Source organism: Gobio gobio, assembly GCF_949357685.1.
Source record: "Gobio gobio genome assembly, chromosome: 8".
NCBI lineage: Eukaryota > Metazoa > Chordata > Actinopteri > Cypriniformes > Gobionidae > Gobio > Gobio gobio.
In genome coordinates this window covers 47,242,182-47,260,105 of record NC_137114.1, presented here as the reverse complement: position 1 = coordinate 47,260,105, position 17,924 = coordinate 47,242,182, and the positions used below count along the sequence as shown (strand labels likewise).

General features: G+C 40.8%; 1 protein-coding gene across 1 annotated transcript; it reads right to left on the bottom strand.

Annotated features, from left to right (window-relative positions):
- Positions 1-8,315: 8,315 nt before the first annotated feature.
- On the bottom strand, positions 8,316-15,576 carry LOC307129896 (uncharacterized protein). The gene is made up of 3 exons (XM_079822696.1): positions 15,467-15,576; positions 13,660-13,920; positions 8,316-13,115 (listed from the first exon to the last, which is right to left on the bottom strand). Exons 2-3 carry the CDS (start codon positions 13,754-13,756, stop codon positions 11,926-11,928), a joined length of 1,287 nt encoding a protein of 428 aa, XP_079678822.1. The 5' UTR covers positions 13,757-13,920; positions 15,467-15,576; the 3' UTR covers positions 8,316-11,925.
- Between the last annotated feature and the right edge of the window lie 2,348 nt (positions 15,577-17,924).

Sequence of the window (17,924 nt, the reverse complement as noted above, 5' to 3'; positions counted from 1 at the left end):
GCATAACTCACCAGAGGGGATGGGGCTTTGTTGGGGGCGTGGTTATGGGGGGATTGTTTAGTCAATAATTAAAGAAGGTCCATATTGTAAAGTTCTTTCTAACTTATACTCAGCCTTAAAACTAACATATAGTTCTTGTATTTGTTTAATTATAGCATTTGTTACAATAAGGGTTTATTTACAAAGCAAGACCATTGACAGCACCTCAATACCATGCAGGCCAATGTTTTTCTTTCTTTGTTCTAACCAAATAGCAACACAGTTGGAAACTATAGCTACAACATGCCACAGGTGTAATATACATCTTTAATGAAAAATATATTCCCTTTACCAGTGGTGGAAATGGCCGAAATTCACCAGGCGGACTCTGGTTTGGAAAGTTGTTGTTGTTGTTTTTTGAGTTGCACAGTTTAAGAGGTCACAAAAACCTTCTAAATAAATTGTCCTCAGGTTAAATAAATCTGTTGAATGTTTTGGATGGTTACTGCACATCTCAGTTTAGTGATTTGACACTTAAACATGTAAAGGGGAATCTAGTTTTAAGGCAGTTTATATATATATCTCAATTAAAAAAAGTTACTAATTAATCGCACATTCAACATCCGCGTTTTTTTATATTTTTATATTTCACAGTTACTCTCCAAATTTATGTAGAAATAACTTAAAGACAGTATATTTGAAATATTTGTTGTAATGTCATATTTTTATGAAAACTGCTACCGATGTCTCTGAATTTGTTTTTCTTCTTTTAAAACATTAATGATATACATTCAACATTACAATATAAATAAAAGCTATATCAATTCCAAGTGAACTTAAAACAATATTCACACAAACCTTATAAAAAAAAGTCTGTGGGTAATTTGGAACATTTCAAACTTGTGTGGGAAAAGGTTACACAAACAAGGGTTTGTTACAGTATATTATTTTGAAAATATTTTTTCTACATTATTTTCTGAATTCTACATTTTGTCTTGGGTTAGTTTAATAATATAGCATAAGCATCATTGATAACCCCTTGTTATAAATAAAATAAATATTAATAATTCTCTCTAATTGGCCCGCTAAAAAACACAAGACAAGCGGGGCCGAAACCACCACACACACCAAACACATTGTAATATCACAAGCTTTATTAATGTTTTTACTGTAAAGTTGTGCAGTTTAAGGGGGATTTATGTTTTTTTTTTGTTGCCTCTATTTAAATTACAACAAATTAATACATTTATATAAAATGGCAACATTTTATGTAGCCTAAAATCCACTTTAGAAAAAATATCTACATTTCTCATTTTCATTCATGATGATAACGTGAACATGTGCTTAGGTTTAGTGGAGGATTGCTGCCATCTACTGGAAAACAAACACTTTTAAAATTAAAATAATACTATTTTTACCTTTATGTTTAGACATTTTAGACAATAATTATTATAACAATAAAAACGACTCTTATCATTTTTGGGGTGCGTGGTGAGATATAAGTAGCTAAACATTTAACATTTGACCACTGTTTATAATAGATGTATTCAACGACCCACAGTAATAATACAGTGATGTAAACTGTTCATATTTTTTATGATATTTCACCATATTTTATTAAAATATGTTATAAGACACGTTTTGCACTTTTGACATATTAGTGAATATTGAAGGTGTGTGTATTTTAAATAAAATACTATTAGCAAAGAGTTTAGCCTAAATGGATTACCTCACATCTAGGCTACAATTAGACTAGAACTGCTTTTACCATTCTTATTTTTTTTCTTTATTTTTCTTCTTTACTACCTTAAATCCCTTTTAATCCTTATTTTATTTTTCAGGTATCATTACATGCTTGGTCTGTGTTTTCATTGCATTTCCAATTTTGACCAGCATGGGTCGCCATTTGTGTGTGTTTTGTGCATATCTTGCATGCATTTTTGGATTACAGTGTGATTTTCTGGATCTGATTTCACTCGATATAACAGAATTTTGAGCTCTTTTCGGGAAAGACAGCCGGATCATTTTTAGATGACCATTTATGTATTATTATATTTATAGACAGGATCATTTCAGGTACGTATACACAGCTTTATCATTTCAAAGTTTCTGTTATGGCATCTGTTAAAGTAACAGGTTTTCGGTCAAAAATCACAGTTCATCATTCCAGATAATTTACCTCAAGCACGCACCAACGGAGAAGCTTTTCCATTGGTTGCATTCTGCCGGTATTGGTCAATCACAAAAGTTGACATTGCGCAGCCTTTATCACAGAATATTCCGCTACGTTTTTATTATTATACATTACAATACGTTTATAAGTGGCTATTATATTGTAGAATATTGAGTTGCTAAAATATAAAAATCCTTTTAATTAAAAATAAAATAAAATTGAACCATTTTTTTTTTCAACTGGAACTCCGTCCCCCCTTGAAATTCACTCCCCGGACTCCGTCCCCCCGCTTACCCCCCCCATTTCCAATCCTGCCCTTAACTGATTATCTATTAAAAATTCTACAACTAGTAAAAATTTACCACAATAAATACAATAGAACATGATAAATTCTAGTAAATGTCATCATCAGGAGTTTAAAAAACTTGCAGGATGATGCTTCCCCTCTTTTCATCAGTCATTTTAGTTGCTTTTTTAGGTCATGTTGGACTTTCTCCGTAGTGTTCTACTACATTCTCAGCAATGTAGTGTACAAAAATTACGTCATCACGGAGTGGGCGGTCGTACGCGTTGAGAGCATGAAACTCCTGTTACGGGTGTGCAGGCAGGAACAGGCAAAGACAGGTAAGTAGAATACTCAAACAATGTTAAATACTCAGAAGACTCAAAGATAACCAAGTAGCACACCATACATACACGTACACAAACGAGATCGGACAGAGACTGAAGGAACAAAGAGGAACTAAATACAAACACAGATGACTAACTAACGAGGGGCACAGGTGATACAGATGAGGGTAACTAAACACAGCTGAACAGAACCAGACTAACGAGGGTAACTAAGGAAATAGAGAACGTGGCGGGAAACATAGACAAAAGGAACATGTGACCAGAATAAACAACATGACAGAAACACAGATATGTGACATAACGCCCCCCTCCCAATAGGCGCGTCCTCGCGCCGTAGAAAAAATAGGGAGGGAGGGAGGGTGGGCACCCTGGAGTCCTGAGAACGGGAGCACTGGGGTCTGACTGGCTGGGGTGCCTCCAGGGAGGAGCCGTGGGCGGCCATGGCGGGACAGGAGTCTTTGGGCGCCTTGGCGGGACTGGAGTCTTTGGGCGCCTTGGCGGGACAGGAGTCTTTGGGCGCCTTGGCGGGACAGGAGTCTTTGGGCGCCTTGGCGGGACCAGAGCCCCACCCACATGTCTCCCACCCACAGGTATATAGCCCCCACCAAAAAACTTTCTTTGGGAAGTTAAGGGCTGGAATGGAGGGCCTGTGGAATAGGACAGTCCTGCGAGGTGGAGCGGCCTCGTGGAAGGCTGGAGCGGCCTCGTGGAAGGCTGGAGCGGCCTCGTGGAAGGCTGGAGCGGAGTCCAGGAAGTCCAGGAGTGCTGGAGCAGAGTCCAGGAAGTCAAGGGGTGCGGGAGCGGAGTCCAGGAGTGCTGGAGCGGAGTCCAGGAGGGCTGGAGCGGAGTCCAGGAGGGCTGGGCTGGAGCGGAGTCCAGGAGTGCTGGAGCGGAGTCCAGGAGGGCTGGATCGGAGTCCAGGAGTGCTGGAGCGGAGTCCAGGAAACACGGAGCGGTAGGATCGCTCCCAAAGTCTATCAACCACCGCTCCAGTGAATCTGCCGTGGTAGCGGCCGTCACGACCTGAGACGGGCGCTTAGCGGCAGCTCTCCTCTTCCTCCTGGGCTTGGGGCCAGGAAGGACCTTCCCGGCAGGCTCACTGGAGGGATATGCAGAGGAAGCTGGCTGAGGGTGAACTGACCAGGCAGCGAGCTTTCTGAGGAGCTTGGACGTGGAAGACACATATTCATAGGAACCTCTTCTATTATCTCGAACTCTGAAAAATTTAGGGACAAAACCAGGTTGATTGTCTCGACTAGGGAAAAGGAACAGGCAGGTTCCAGGAACCGAATAGTGTCCTCGTCCAGGCCCATCAGAAAAAACGCATTAAGCGGCGCATCTGGCCAGTTCACCAGATAAGCTAGCTCAGAGAATTCCTCTACATACCTCTCCAGTGAGCGACCGTGCTGTCGAATTTCCCAAAGGCGATCCTCCGCTGAACCGCCTTCCTCTGGGGATTCTGGAGAGATTGGGACCAGGAGAATACCCATCCCAGAGAGGTCCGATCTTCTGTTACGGGTGTGCAGGCAGGAACAGGCAAAGACAGGTAAGTAGAATACTCAAACAATGTTTAATACTCAGAAGACTCAAAGATAACCAAGTAGCACACCATACATACACGTACACAAACGAGATCGGACAGAGACTGAAGGAACAAAGAGGAACTAAATACAAACACAGATGACTAACTAACGAGGGGCACAGGTGATACAGATGAGGGTAACTAAACACAGCTGAACAGAACTAGACTAACGAGGGTAACTAAGGAAATAGAGAACGTGGGGGGAAACATAGACAAAGGAACATGTGACCAGAATAAACAACATGACAGAACTTGGAGTCATGACAGAACCATTTCACTTGGAGTTGTGCCAAGCAGACGAGGCACGCGCGGTCAGTGGACGCTCGTGCTGCGGAGCCAGGCTAAAGTTTAAACAAGGCTTTACACTTTTACAGTGTTTTGTGTGCCACTTAATTAAACATTTGGGCGTCAGTTATAAAGGCATTATAAAGTAGCAGTGTAGAGGTGCGTACCGCCCCACTTCGAGCACTGGAAATTACATCAGATGTGGGCAATGTTGGTCAAGAATGTACATTTACACACAAACTGACCAGCGAACACAACTTTTGGATGCCATTTTTTACTAGCTCACCTGTCACAGAATGGAACGCACAGGATTGTGGGATATCCAAGGCAGCAAATTATAAATTTATGCTGCCTTCAAAACTCAATGAGATGAAGGTATTGCAGGAGACAGGAAGTGAAGCTAACATTAGATTTGGACGTGCCTTGATGCCTTCCTACCTTGAAATGTGTCCTCCGAAGGCACTGTACGATGATGACACCTATGGACTCGTAGGTTATGATGCAAGTTTCTATAGAAGAATAAAACGTCATCAGCATGCGCTAGTGGTAAACAAAAAGACCATGATGAATTACACTTTGGAAGTTATAGTTTGTATGTGTGCTGAAAAAAAGAGGAAGGGAAAAGAGCTTGAGGTAAGTTTTAGCGCCATGTCGTGTTGATTTCATGTAGCATTTTTATTGGCTCAGTAAAAAGTAAACATAGGTCATAGCAGCAAACACACTGTGCGATGATGATGCTGAATTTCTGACACTGTCAGAAAATAGTTGTAGGCCATCTTTGGTCTCAAGACTGTGACAATGGCCGTCTTTGAACCTCTCTCACTGAACGACATAGGACCACCGATTAGGAGCCACGATTGTTTCACGATGTCAATCTTTCGTCTGGGACAGCCGAAAATCGTGCAGTGTGACCCCATCTTAATATACACATGATGATAACCTAGATGACGAACAGCTGTGATGACAAGTGTTCATTAAATACATCAAGACAAGAGGTTGTTTCCATTTTATTTCTCATAATTACATGTATCAAAAGACAATTTAGCACATTATTAAATGGCATTCATATATCTAATTCTAGAAAGAACACTATCAGGTTACATATGTAACCTATGTTCCCTGAGAACAAGGAACGAGACACTGCATCCTAACTGTGCGTTCACACCGCCGCCGGCGAGAGCGTCAAACTTCGCTCTGGTCGCCCTGCCATCGACGCTGTAGAAGATTTGACCCGCCGCACCAGCAATGATCAACCTCTCCTCTATTTTGCTTGGGAACTAATGTGGTCGGAACCAAAGTTTACAGTGCTGCGTTCTCTAGAATCATCTCAAGCGGAGCACTTCTACATTCCCATTGGTTGCCGCCGGCTGCCGCCGAAGCGTTTCGTAGCTCATTACCATAAAGTTGACCTGATTTCAACTCTCCTCGACGCCCAAATCGTCCAAGACGCGCCGCGCCGCTCTCGCCAGAGCTCGCCGCCGGGCTCCCATTGAAAATTAATGACTTCCGGCCACTTTGACGCTCCCGCCGGCGGAGGTGTGAACGCACAGTAAGACGCTTTGGGGAAACACCTCAGCGTGACAGGTGTCTGAAACTACTATAGAATCACGGCAATCCTATTGACCAGTGACAGCCCATGATGTCATCAATGTGTAACCAGGAAGTATATAAGGGCACCTTGCAACATGACATTCACCTTATAGTCTGAAGGGACTGTTAGGCAGGCAGGCCCCGAGGCATGGCAAAGAGACGCAGCGTCTCGTTCCCCGCTCTCAGGGAACAGAGGTTACATATGTAACCTGATGGTGTTCTTTCTAGAATTAGATATATGAATGCCATTTAATAATGTACCTGTAATAACCTGAGAGTGTTCCCTTTCGAAGGGAACTCGCACTGCGTCCTAAGGCGCTTTGGGGAATGATATATCCATGCCGCCATGCTAAGGGGAGTGCATACCAGTGGCAGTGCCAACTGTCCAAACCAGCAAATTCAACTGAAAAATGGGCTGTCATTGACAGCATTCCCTACGGCCATAGCCCAAGCTATAAGCCTCAAGAGGAACCTTTATTGCACTTTACATGAGGTCCTATCCAGGCTGCTCAAAGGCCTGGGACCAACCACTTCAACAGAAGGGGTCCCTTTAAGGGAATGTGGCTAGGGTACCCGAGGTAGCCCCAGCCAAATCACTACTCAGGGAACATATTCACCTGAATGCCACCAGGGAGGCCTGACCTGGTGCCACTTATATTGGATACTCCGGCTTGGCTAACCCTGTCTGCTCAGAAACAGAGCTTTTGGACACTTGCCTCTGTGAGGCATCCAGACGGAGGGACTGAAAAACTGTCAGTACCTCTCAGACGGATCTCAGAGACGGGTATCCTGGAGAGCAATACTCAGCATATCGCTTTACAACCCTTGTTAGCGAGGGGAGTCTAAAGGCCAATTTATACTTCTGCGTCGAGTATACACCGTAGGCTACGTGCGTAGCCGACGCCGTCGTGAGCATTTATACTTCTGCGCTGTTGTCCGCGTCAATGTGCAATTACACATGCAGACGCTAGTAGGCAGTGTCCTCGGGCATGTTGGTGTAATCAAGACAACAGCCGATGAAGAAGCAGCTTGTTGTGTAGAATGTGTACATTCATGTCGGATTATCAGCAGCAGTGAGAGAGCGGCTTTTCTTGCAGCTTGAGTTGTTGTATCTAATACAAATTAAGGATCTCTAGTTGATTAGTAAAGTTAAATAAGGCGATCTGGCGCTGGAATGCGTTTGTGAAATCATGCAGAGCTCGTCGCCGCTGTTTTCAGTAGCGGTGGCTCGAGCAATCGATTGCTGTTGCGGAGACTTCACTCACGAAATGTACCCTAATGTGTCCCTGTTCTTGATATGCAATCACTGATTAACATCTTTGGTTTTAATGAGAAAATAAATAAACTATACTCAGCGGCTCTATGTATTTATTTACTACCATAAAGAATCGCTGGACTACAAAATATTGTGTTATAGCAGACGTAAGGAACTATCAACCCATTTCTGGACACACAAACACACACACTCCTATCGCAGATTTTTTATTTATTTATTGACCTGAGGGAAGGGTTCTGGCAGACCAATCACAGCGCTTGCGGTCCGCGTAGAATTGACGCGTTGTTACATTTTTGGAGAGGTGCGCGTCAGGGTACGGCGTACCATACGCATAGACGCGTTGGATACGCCGTACCTTCTGCGTGCACTCGACGCAGAAGTATAAATTGGCCTTAACTGCTCAATCCAAGGATCTACAAAGCACTTATGTTCAAAGTGCTAAGGAGGCCGGAGAGGCCTACGGATTGATCTAACTGGGAGGCCTCACGAGAGCCCTGCGACCGTATGATCAGACTCAGATGGCTGCGTGCTCACAAGCAACCCTCAGGGAAGAGAGCACTGAGCAAGGCCCCCCTTATATACTTCCTGGTCGCACATTGATGACATCATGGGCTGTCGTTGGTCAATAAGATTGCTGTGATTCGATAGTAGTTTCAGAAACCTGTCACGCTGAGGCGTTTCCTCCAAAGTGTCTTAGATCACAGTGCGAGTTCCCTTCAAAAGTGGAACTATTAAGACACAATCAAATCCGACTTTATTTACACTGTGAAAGTTGTTGACTGTTGAGTGGAAAAACTCATCACAATTCAAATAATTTATTTGCACAGCGCTTTTCACATTACATATATTGTTTCAGTGCAGCTTTACAGAAACTGCATTTGTCTACATTACAATTTAGAGTGATCTGTTATCAGTGAGCACATGATGATTAAATGTACAACACATTTATTTTATAGAAAGGAAAAGGGCAATCTCACTCAAAGAGGCTGCTTATTTCTATGTGTAACAGGTATGTTTCCTATGTTGTGAAATGTATCATGTTTATGTTTTTCATTGTTAATTCCCCTTTTGATATTGTAATCTCATGGGAGAGAAAGGAAAAGGACAATCTCACTCAAAGAGGCTGCTTATTTCTATGTTTAATAGGCAGCAGTGATTAAAAGATCCAGTGAACTGTCGACTGTTGTCCCGTGTCCACATTAATACACAACGCAGATCAGTCATTTCTAACTGGTGTCGCTGGGGAAGTGCGAGTCGACCGGTTACATTAGGAACACGTGTTCAATTACTCATTAATGCAATTATCTAATCAACCAATCACATGGCAGTTGCTTCAATGCATTTAGGGGTGTGGTCCTGGTCAAGACAATCTCCTGAACTCCAAACTGAATGTCAGAATGGGAAAGAAAGGTGATTTAAGCAATTTTGAGCATGGCATGGTTGTTGGTGCCAGACAGGCCGGGCTGAGTATTTCACAATCTGCTCAGTTACTGGGATTTTCACGCACAACCATTTCTAGGGTTTACAAAGAATGGAGTGAAAAGGGAAAAACATCCAGTAAGCGGCAGTCCTGTGGGCGAAATGCCTTGTTGATGCTAGAGGTCAGAGGAGAATGGGCCGACTGATTCAAGCTGATAGAAGAGCAACTTTGACGAAAATAAGCACTCATACAACTGAGGTATGCAGCAAAGCATTTATGAAACCACAACACGCACAACCTTGAGGCGGATGGGCTACAACAGCAGAAGACCCCACCGGGTACCACTCATCTCCACTACAAATAGGAAAAAGAGGCTACAAGTTGCACAAGCACACCAAAATTGGACAGTTGAAGATTGGAAAAATGTTGCCTGGTCTGATGAGTCTCGACTTCTGTTGAGACATTCAGATGGTAGAGTCAGAATTTGGCATAAACAGAATGAGAACATGGATCATTCATGCCTTGTTACCACTGTGCAGGCTGGTGGTGGTGATGTAATGGTGTGGGGGATGTTTTCTTGGCACACTTCAGGCCCTTTAGTGCCAATTGGGCATCGTTTTAATGCCACGGCCTACCTGAGCATTGTTTCTGACCATGTCCATCCCTTTATGACCACCATGTACCCATCCTCTGATGGCTACTTCCAGCAGGATAATGCACCATGTCACAAAGCTCGAATCATTTCAAATTGGTTTCTTGAACATGACAATGAGTTCACTGTACTAAAATGGCCCCCACAGTCACCAGATCTCAACCCAATAGACAGAGCATCTTTGAGATGTGGTGGAACAGGAGCTTCGTGCCCTGGATGTTCATCCCACAAATCTCCATCAACTGCAAGATGCTATCCTATCAATATGGGCCAACATTTCTAAAGAATGCTTTCAGCACCTTGTTGAATCAATGCCACGTAGAATTAAGGCAGTTCTGAAGGCGAAAGGGGGTCAAACACAGTATTAGTATGGGGTTCCTAATAATCCTTTAGGTGAGTGTACAAATCACGCAGTTAGCTAACAATGTATAAATTTAAGCCAGAAACCGTGAGCTCATTGAAGTATTCGTTGTTGTTTATTGTTATTTAAGTTGTCAACATAATGATTCCAATATACAGAAAATATGAGCACTTGAAAAGTTTTTCTCCAGTATGAATTTGAGATTTTGAGACTAGATGTAATAAAGCTCTTCCCACAGTCATAACACACATGATCTCTCACTTCATCATGTGTTTTCTGGTGCCGTTTAAAGGTCCCATGGCATGGCATTTTTCTATTATTTTATAATGTTTCCTGAGGTGTACTTATATTGTTAGTATGATTTTTACATCATAAAATGTCATAATTTAGAAATAAAAGGCATTTTTTCAATACTGATGTTTGCCCTGTAGCTGAATGCCCTGTTTCAAGAGGCGTGTCTGCTGTGAGACTTCAGTAAAAACGGCCACTGTTGTGATTGGCTGACATCTTTGCATTTGAAATGAGCGGAGGAGGCGTGATTTAACGAGGTCTACGAGGCACGAGCAGGCACGAGCTGCTGCCAGAGAGACGGATGGACCGGAGTTCACTTCACATCAGTTCTGTCAGTCTCAGTTCAGTGAACTGTTGTAGTTACAGCATATACTTCAGGTTATTAGTTTATTTCTAGTCGGAGGGACTGTCACTCATGTCAGAAAGTTAGTAACTTTAGTAAATTATGGATCAGCGCTGACTGGAGACGCGAACCGTTTAGAACGATTCAGTCCGATTTGGTGAACTGATTCGGTTCACTAAAAAGAACCGGTTCAAAAGAAAGATCGTTCGCGAACCAGACGGAGCTCAGCGATTGCTAACAAAGTTATTTATAGTAACTACTGAGTTATGAGACCCACGAGTCCCGTCTTCATCATTATTGCCAACTTTGTAACACATGCAAAGTACCATTACAGCTGTCGAGATGAACGAGTTACGAGTAAGTGTTGATAATAGCATTATTTTTAGATATGTTCCTATCATATGAAAAGCGTCAGTGACGCGCATTGAGTACACAGCGCAAACAAAGACACAACAGCAGTAATCGAATGTAGTCCAGTTTATTGTGGGTCTAGGCTGGCTAGCCTGGATACGCTCACGCTTACCCCCCTTCTGCTTAATCTCACGCCGCGTTTGGTGCCTCCGCTGTGGGCCAGATGCAGTACTGGGGGTCAGTGATGTTGAAGGCCGACCGGCCAGTGCAGCCCGAGCTTCGGCGTGTGTGAAGTTTATCTCTAAAGAGATGCGAGTCTGCTGATGTTGAGCAGAAACGACTGTATGCACATTTAAGAACAGATAGACGCGACGAGGACGTACAAAAACACTGACTCACAAGATAGAAAACACGAAAACACCGTTCTGTCGGGAGAGAGAGAAGCCGCTGCGTGTGCACGAATAATAAATAATTAGCTACACATAAGAAATCACTGATCACAGATCAGAAGGAACTGAAAAAAGACTTCTGTTTTCATTTGTACATCCAAACACTGAGAAACTGCCAGCGCTCACTCGTTCACAAGCAATGATCTCTCGAGGACAAATATAGCGCTTGCATGGGCGTGACAGATTCTCTGGGCGGAGGAAAGGGAGGTAACCGTTCCTGTTCTGATGTCAAACCAGGAGACTTCAGGATTGGCTCGTCTGGCCTGTCATTTTCTCAAAGGCAGAGAAAGACAGCCAGAACTCGGTTTTACACCGATCAACATTTCTATCCACTTGGGGACAATATTCAGGCTAGGGGAACTCATATTAATGTTGAAAAACCTCATAAAATGAAAATTTCATGCCATGGGACCTTTAAAACTATTTATTAGTGAAAAACTCTTTCCACAGAGAGAAAACACATGAGGTATCTCATCTGAATGAACTTTCAGGTGTTGTTTCAGACGTGATGACAAATTAAAATCTTTACCACACTGATCACAGTTAAATGGCTTTTTCTCCAGAGTGACAGATCAGATGATTTTTTAAACCTAATGCATCTCTGAAACTCTTCTCACACTGAGTACAGTGGTACGGCTTCTCTCCAGTATGAAGTCGCTCATGTGTTTTCAGGTGTCCAGAACGAGTGAAACTCTTGTCACAATATGAGCACTTGAAAGGTTTTTCTCCAGTATGAGTTCTTTGGTGCCTTTTCAGATCACCAGCTTTAGTAAAGCTCCTCCCACAGTCACAAAACACATGATCTCTCACTTCATCATGTGTTTTCTGGTGTTGTTTAAAACTGTTCAGCCTTGAAAAACTCTTTCCACAGAGAGAACACACATGAGGCTTCTCATCTGAATGAACTATCAGGTGTTCTTTTAGATTTGACGATGAATTAAAATCTTTACCACACTGATCACAGTTAAATGGCTTTTCTCCAGAGTGACGGAGCAGATGTTTACTGAGACCTGATGCTTCAGAAAAACTCTTCTCACACTGAGTACAGTGGTACGGCTTCTCTCCAGTATGAAGTCGCTCATGGGATTTCAGGTGTCCAGACCGATTGAAACTCATGTCACAATATGAGCACTTGAAAGGTTTTTCTCCAGTATGAATTCTTTGGTGCTGTTTCAGATTGCCAGTTGTAATAAAGCTCATCCCACAGTCACAACACACATGATCTCTCACACCTGTGTGTGTTTTCTGGTGCTGTTTAAAACTGTTCAGCCGTGAAAAACTCTTTCCACAGAGAGAACACACATGAGGCTTCTCATCTGAATGAACTTTCAGGTGTTCTTTTAGATTTGATGATGAAATAAAACCTTTACCACACTGATCACACTTGAATGGTTTTTCTCCAGAGTGAATGAGAAGATGAACACTGAGACCTGATACTTGAGAAAAACCCTTTCCACACTGAGTGCATGTATACGGTTTCTCTCCAGTGTGAATTCTCATGTGTGTGTTAAGGTTTCGGTTTTGTCTGAATCTCTTTCCACACTGAGAGCATGTATACGGTTTCTCTCCAGTGTGAATTCTCATGTGTGTCTTAAGGTTTCGTTTTTGTCTGAAACTCTTTCCACACTGAGAGCAGGTGTGAAACTTTTTAGCTTCTGTTTCTTGAGTTTTGAAGTCACAGAGTTTCTTTATGTCATTTAGTTTGTGTCGTTGTTCCGTCACTTCCATCTGGTCTAAAATAAACATATAAAGCAGTCAGAATCAGTTCAATGAGGTTAAATGTGAAAATTAAAAACAGTCAGCAGAAAACAAGACATAGTCTGTGTGGGTATCAAGTATCGGCAACACTTTACAATAAGGTTTCATTACTTAACATGAACTTATAATGAACTGCACTTCTACAGCATTTATTAATCTAGTACATGTTAATTTCAACATTTGCAAAAGTTGTATTTGTTAACATTTGTTAAGTAACGTAAACCAACAATGAACAGCTGGATTTATATTAACTATCATTAACAAAGATTAATAAATATTGTAACAAACGTATTGTTGATTGTTAGTTAATACATTAACTAATGTTATCAAATGAGACCTTATTGTAAAGTGTTAAAGTATCTTTAATGTGCAAAGGTCAGTTCTGTCATTCACTACGATTAAAACTGATAAAATATGATCATTTAGATGCATTTTTCTATCATTTATCATCCATATACTGATTATTATTTCACAGCTACTAAAGCAGTCAATAATGAAGAATCAAAAATGGACACCAACCTATTTGTTCCTCAGTATCTTCATGTTTTATTCTGGATGGTTCTGGATAACTCATGTCTTCAATCTCCTCTTTAATCTCCTCTTTAATAAACTCCATCTTTAACAGTCACACAGATTTCAGCTGCTACACCTGGAGTTTGTCCTTCTCTTGTAGGATGATGTGGATATTCCCAGTATTTATTGGTGAATTGTTGTGGGAGGGGCTTCACTGCAGGTGTGAACTGTGATCACTGTGAGATACTGACTCCCACAGGACCAGATCTGGAAAAATCAAAGACAAGTTACAGAATTTATACTGAATTACCAGAGTTGACCAGACCAGGCTAAACATTTTTATTATGTTAATATTTTTTCAGAAGAAAGACAAAATATTAAAGGTCATGGATGTATATTTACAGAGTAATCCACAATTTTTTTAGTGGGGGGTCAATATTAGAGGTTTGCCGATATCCTTGTTTAGTAGCGCCGATTTAAAGTCAGGCGCCTCGCAGGAGGCGAGTGAATTAGGCTATTAATGAAAAATATGCACCATGCGTTCTGAGTTTTTATAAGCGCTAAGTTCCTGTACGAACTGAAAAGACTGGTTATCAGCGCAACCTGGATGAAGCCCGGTTTATTAGTTGCACGATAATCAACCTAGCATACTCTGTGTGCGTTCACGAGCGCGCTCCAAAAGGGTGATGAGACTTGCGCGGGCCGTTCCAATCATGCTAAAGTAAAAAAAAGGAAAAAATGTTAAGTAAAGTTAGTTTGATTTAAGCAACAGTAAGTAAGCAACGGAGACACGGCATGCAGTGCAGGTTTCTTTACAGAAAGAAGTGAGAGGTTTTACAACCTTCACAAGCGATGGCTGAGGGAAATTAGTTTATATGTATTAAAGTAGGAATGAATTCTATTAATGTATCTCTGAAGGGAAATGACTACCTTGAGAAAAGAGTTGATGTCATTTTCTTTTCTTCTTCCCTCCGTGTACAGTGTTTTATAAGCTCAGCACTTCTTTGTTTTCCGAGGAAACGGCTCTATTGATTTACATTTTCATTCATTTTATTTGCTGTTGTATTTTTTTTGCCAGCTAATACTAATAAGCTAATGTTCAAACCATCGACTGTAACAAAACTACACCCTTGAATAATTAGCTTTTATATTGCCACTAATGCCAAAGCAATTTTTTGAAAATGATCTGGAAATATTTCATATTCAGTTTTTTTTTTACCACCCACTTGCATGATGAATAATTCATTTAAGATTTCTCACATTTCACAATGAATATCATTCCAAAGCAACATATTTAAATTATATTCAGAACTGTAATGCTGTCAAAAATAATCTGAAAAATAATCTGTCAACCAATTTTAAAATGGTAAAATGGTTGATTTGACATGGAATGACCCTTTAATTACATTTAAATGAAGTCAACATGTTTTCTGTCAGGAATATGGAGTATTTTGATGCAAGTTAGATATTAACTGCATTTAAAATAAGGTTTGTTCAACTGTTGTCCAAAGTCTGAGAGAAACAACAGGACCATCATGTTTAACTGAGCTGCTGAAAAGCCTCTTTGTCTCCAAAAGTTCCCTGTTTTCACCTCATTCATTATGCTGATGTCTGAGATCTTCTGTAAAGTGGCACATTAAGCACATTTTATTGGTGTAATAGAGTCAGAGTCTGTGAAAAACCTCTGCCAACATATTATTACACTCTAATAATAAACCAGGACACACAACGCATTTCATTACATTGGTCCTTAAACATGTAAACTCTGGAGATGATTAATGTTAAACTCTGTAATCTGAGAAACATCTCTCACCTGCAGACTGGAAATATGAGGCATCCGGAGAAAATATTCCACTTTTTGTCAGCTTCAATTGCTCTCTCTCAGCCCTCGTTCCTTCTCTCGTGCTTCTCTCTTCTGCGCATGCTCAGTGCGCGTCATTTTTTTCTTAAAGGGGCCGCATATTCTTAAACAGGCCCGGTTCCAGAATCAAATCACGGGCTGAATCCGACAACCTAGACAGCTGACTCGTTTCCTTCACTGCCTTATCAGACAATGACTTGTAAGGCAGCGTTTGTGCATGAAGGTACCTCATGAAACTGATTTCGGACAGAAATATATAAGGCAGTGAAACAGTTTAATGAGATACAGCAAAATAGAGAGAGCTTTGGAGAGAACTAAACAAATATTTAATTACTACAATAATAATTTCTCACTAGAAAGGACATCAGAAGTGGGCAATGCTGGTCAAGAATGTACATTTAGAGGAGAACATGGAACAACCTTAAAACTTTCCACACATGCCAGGATGACAAAACTTGTCACACAAAAAAAGTGTATTTACTAGTTGCCATATCAACATTATTTGGAGAAAAAAAATTGCACTGAAATTTAAAAAAATCTTTGGAAAATATCACAGAACATTTATTTAACCATAGCAAAAGTACATTTCTTACTTAAGTTTATTTTTCATCTCTGTTTTTTGTTTATTTAAAATAAACAAATCTGAAGTTCACCACTGCAAAAACATTGTAAATAGATACATTTGATTTGGCTAATCTGGCATAGGGGAGAGCAGGGCACAACCTCACGCTTTTTTATTGTCTCAGTTTGTGTAAATTCACTTGGGGTTCAGAGTATTTATTTTTTCTCTATTTATTTTCTCTCAATATGGGTTTGTTTCATTAATACAGTGTATACTTTTTTCTTGATTTACCCCGAAAGAATGGAAGTGAAATGTGTCAACATGCCCCGTAGGTGAGGTTCATTGCAACATGATCAAATGACAGCTTAAAAATGTATCTTAAAATAAGACAACTAAAATATTTTGTCAATAAAATACAATTATTAACTTTTTAAAATAAAATAATGGCATTTTTTAATCATTAAAAATATACAGATTTTTGAGTTTGACAACAAACACATCTCTAAATACAGCTATACAGCATAGTTCAAAACATAATGATAATGAATATTTTCTAAACATTGACTCTCAGTCATTATTCACCCTTTTCTCGTGGTTTCTCAAAATAATTCATAAAAGTATAGAATATAATAGAATAGCGTAGTTCTAATAGGGGCTCATTGTAACGCAGTGTGACAAAACACCCCACCTGCACAAATAGGATTTAAACCGCGGCTTGTGTCTTCTGCTGTTAGATCAGCATTACAGAACGATCTCAACTCTTAAATAACAGATATAAGATTAAAATAATATCAGATTTGTCTTGTTTTAAATAAACACACACAAAAAAAAAAACAGATGAAAAATAAACTTAAAGGAACACTCCACCGTTTTTAGAAATAGGGCTTATTCAACTTCTTTCCTACATTTAGATATGTGGGTAAATGCATTTTTGTCTCAGTGCATGCATTGTTTTAGTTTGGCAGGGTCGCCGCTAGCTTAGCTTAGCATAATGAATGGAATCCTATGTTGCCAGCATGTTCCGAGTAAAAGTGATCCAAAAAACCCCCCACCTAATTACTTCTTGTGGCCTGCTTATTCTCAATGAGTACAAATAGCGATGCAGATAAAGACTAGGCGATTTCCTAGGCAGATATTGACTTGGGACTATATTACGGGGAAGCATAGGCGAAGCACTGCTACTTGGGCGCAGAGATATCACGCAACACATGAAATCCCACAACTTCCGTCAACATAACGGCGTGAATAGTAGCTGGCTATTTTTCATACAGTACATGAATGGCGATGAACATGGCTGATCTTGTGAGAGACGAAGAGGGTTATTTCTTAGACAGTCAAAATCCAGAACCATACCTCTATGAACCAGAGTTTTCAGAGGCAATCAAACAACTGTGGTGAGTTGAATCAACAAACACAGTAAGCCATGTCATCTTCTCCTGTCATTGTCACATGGGCTGATATCTGGGGCCCACCTGGGCTACCTAACTGCGTTCCAGCTAATTCTGTCCGCAGTTTCCATGGATGCCCCACATGGGTTAGCCCAGATGGGTTGATGATGGGTCTCTTGATGGGCTCATACCGGGCCCATATGGGTAACCCAGTTAGGGGTCTGCCCATATGGGTTGATGATGGGATCCAGATAGGTGTTATCTAGGGCTCTTATGGGCCACAGTATAAGGGCAATATAGCATATGGGGATATATGGGCTACCATATTTTCTGTTTGGGTTACCTTATTTTACAGTAAACCCCTAAATACAAACATTACATGCAATCCACTAAACTACACTAAAATGTTAAATGTATTCAATGAACAGAAACCAGTAGTTCATGCTTTACTTTATTAAGC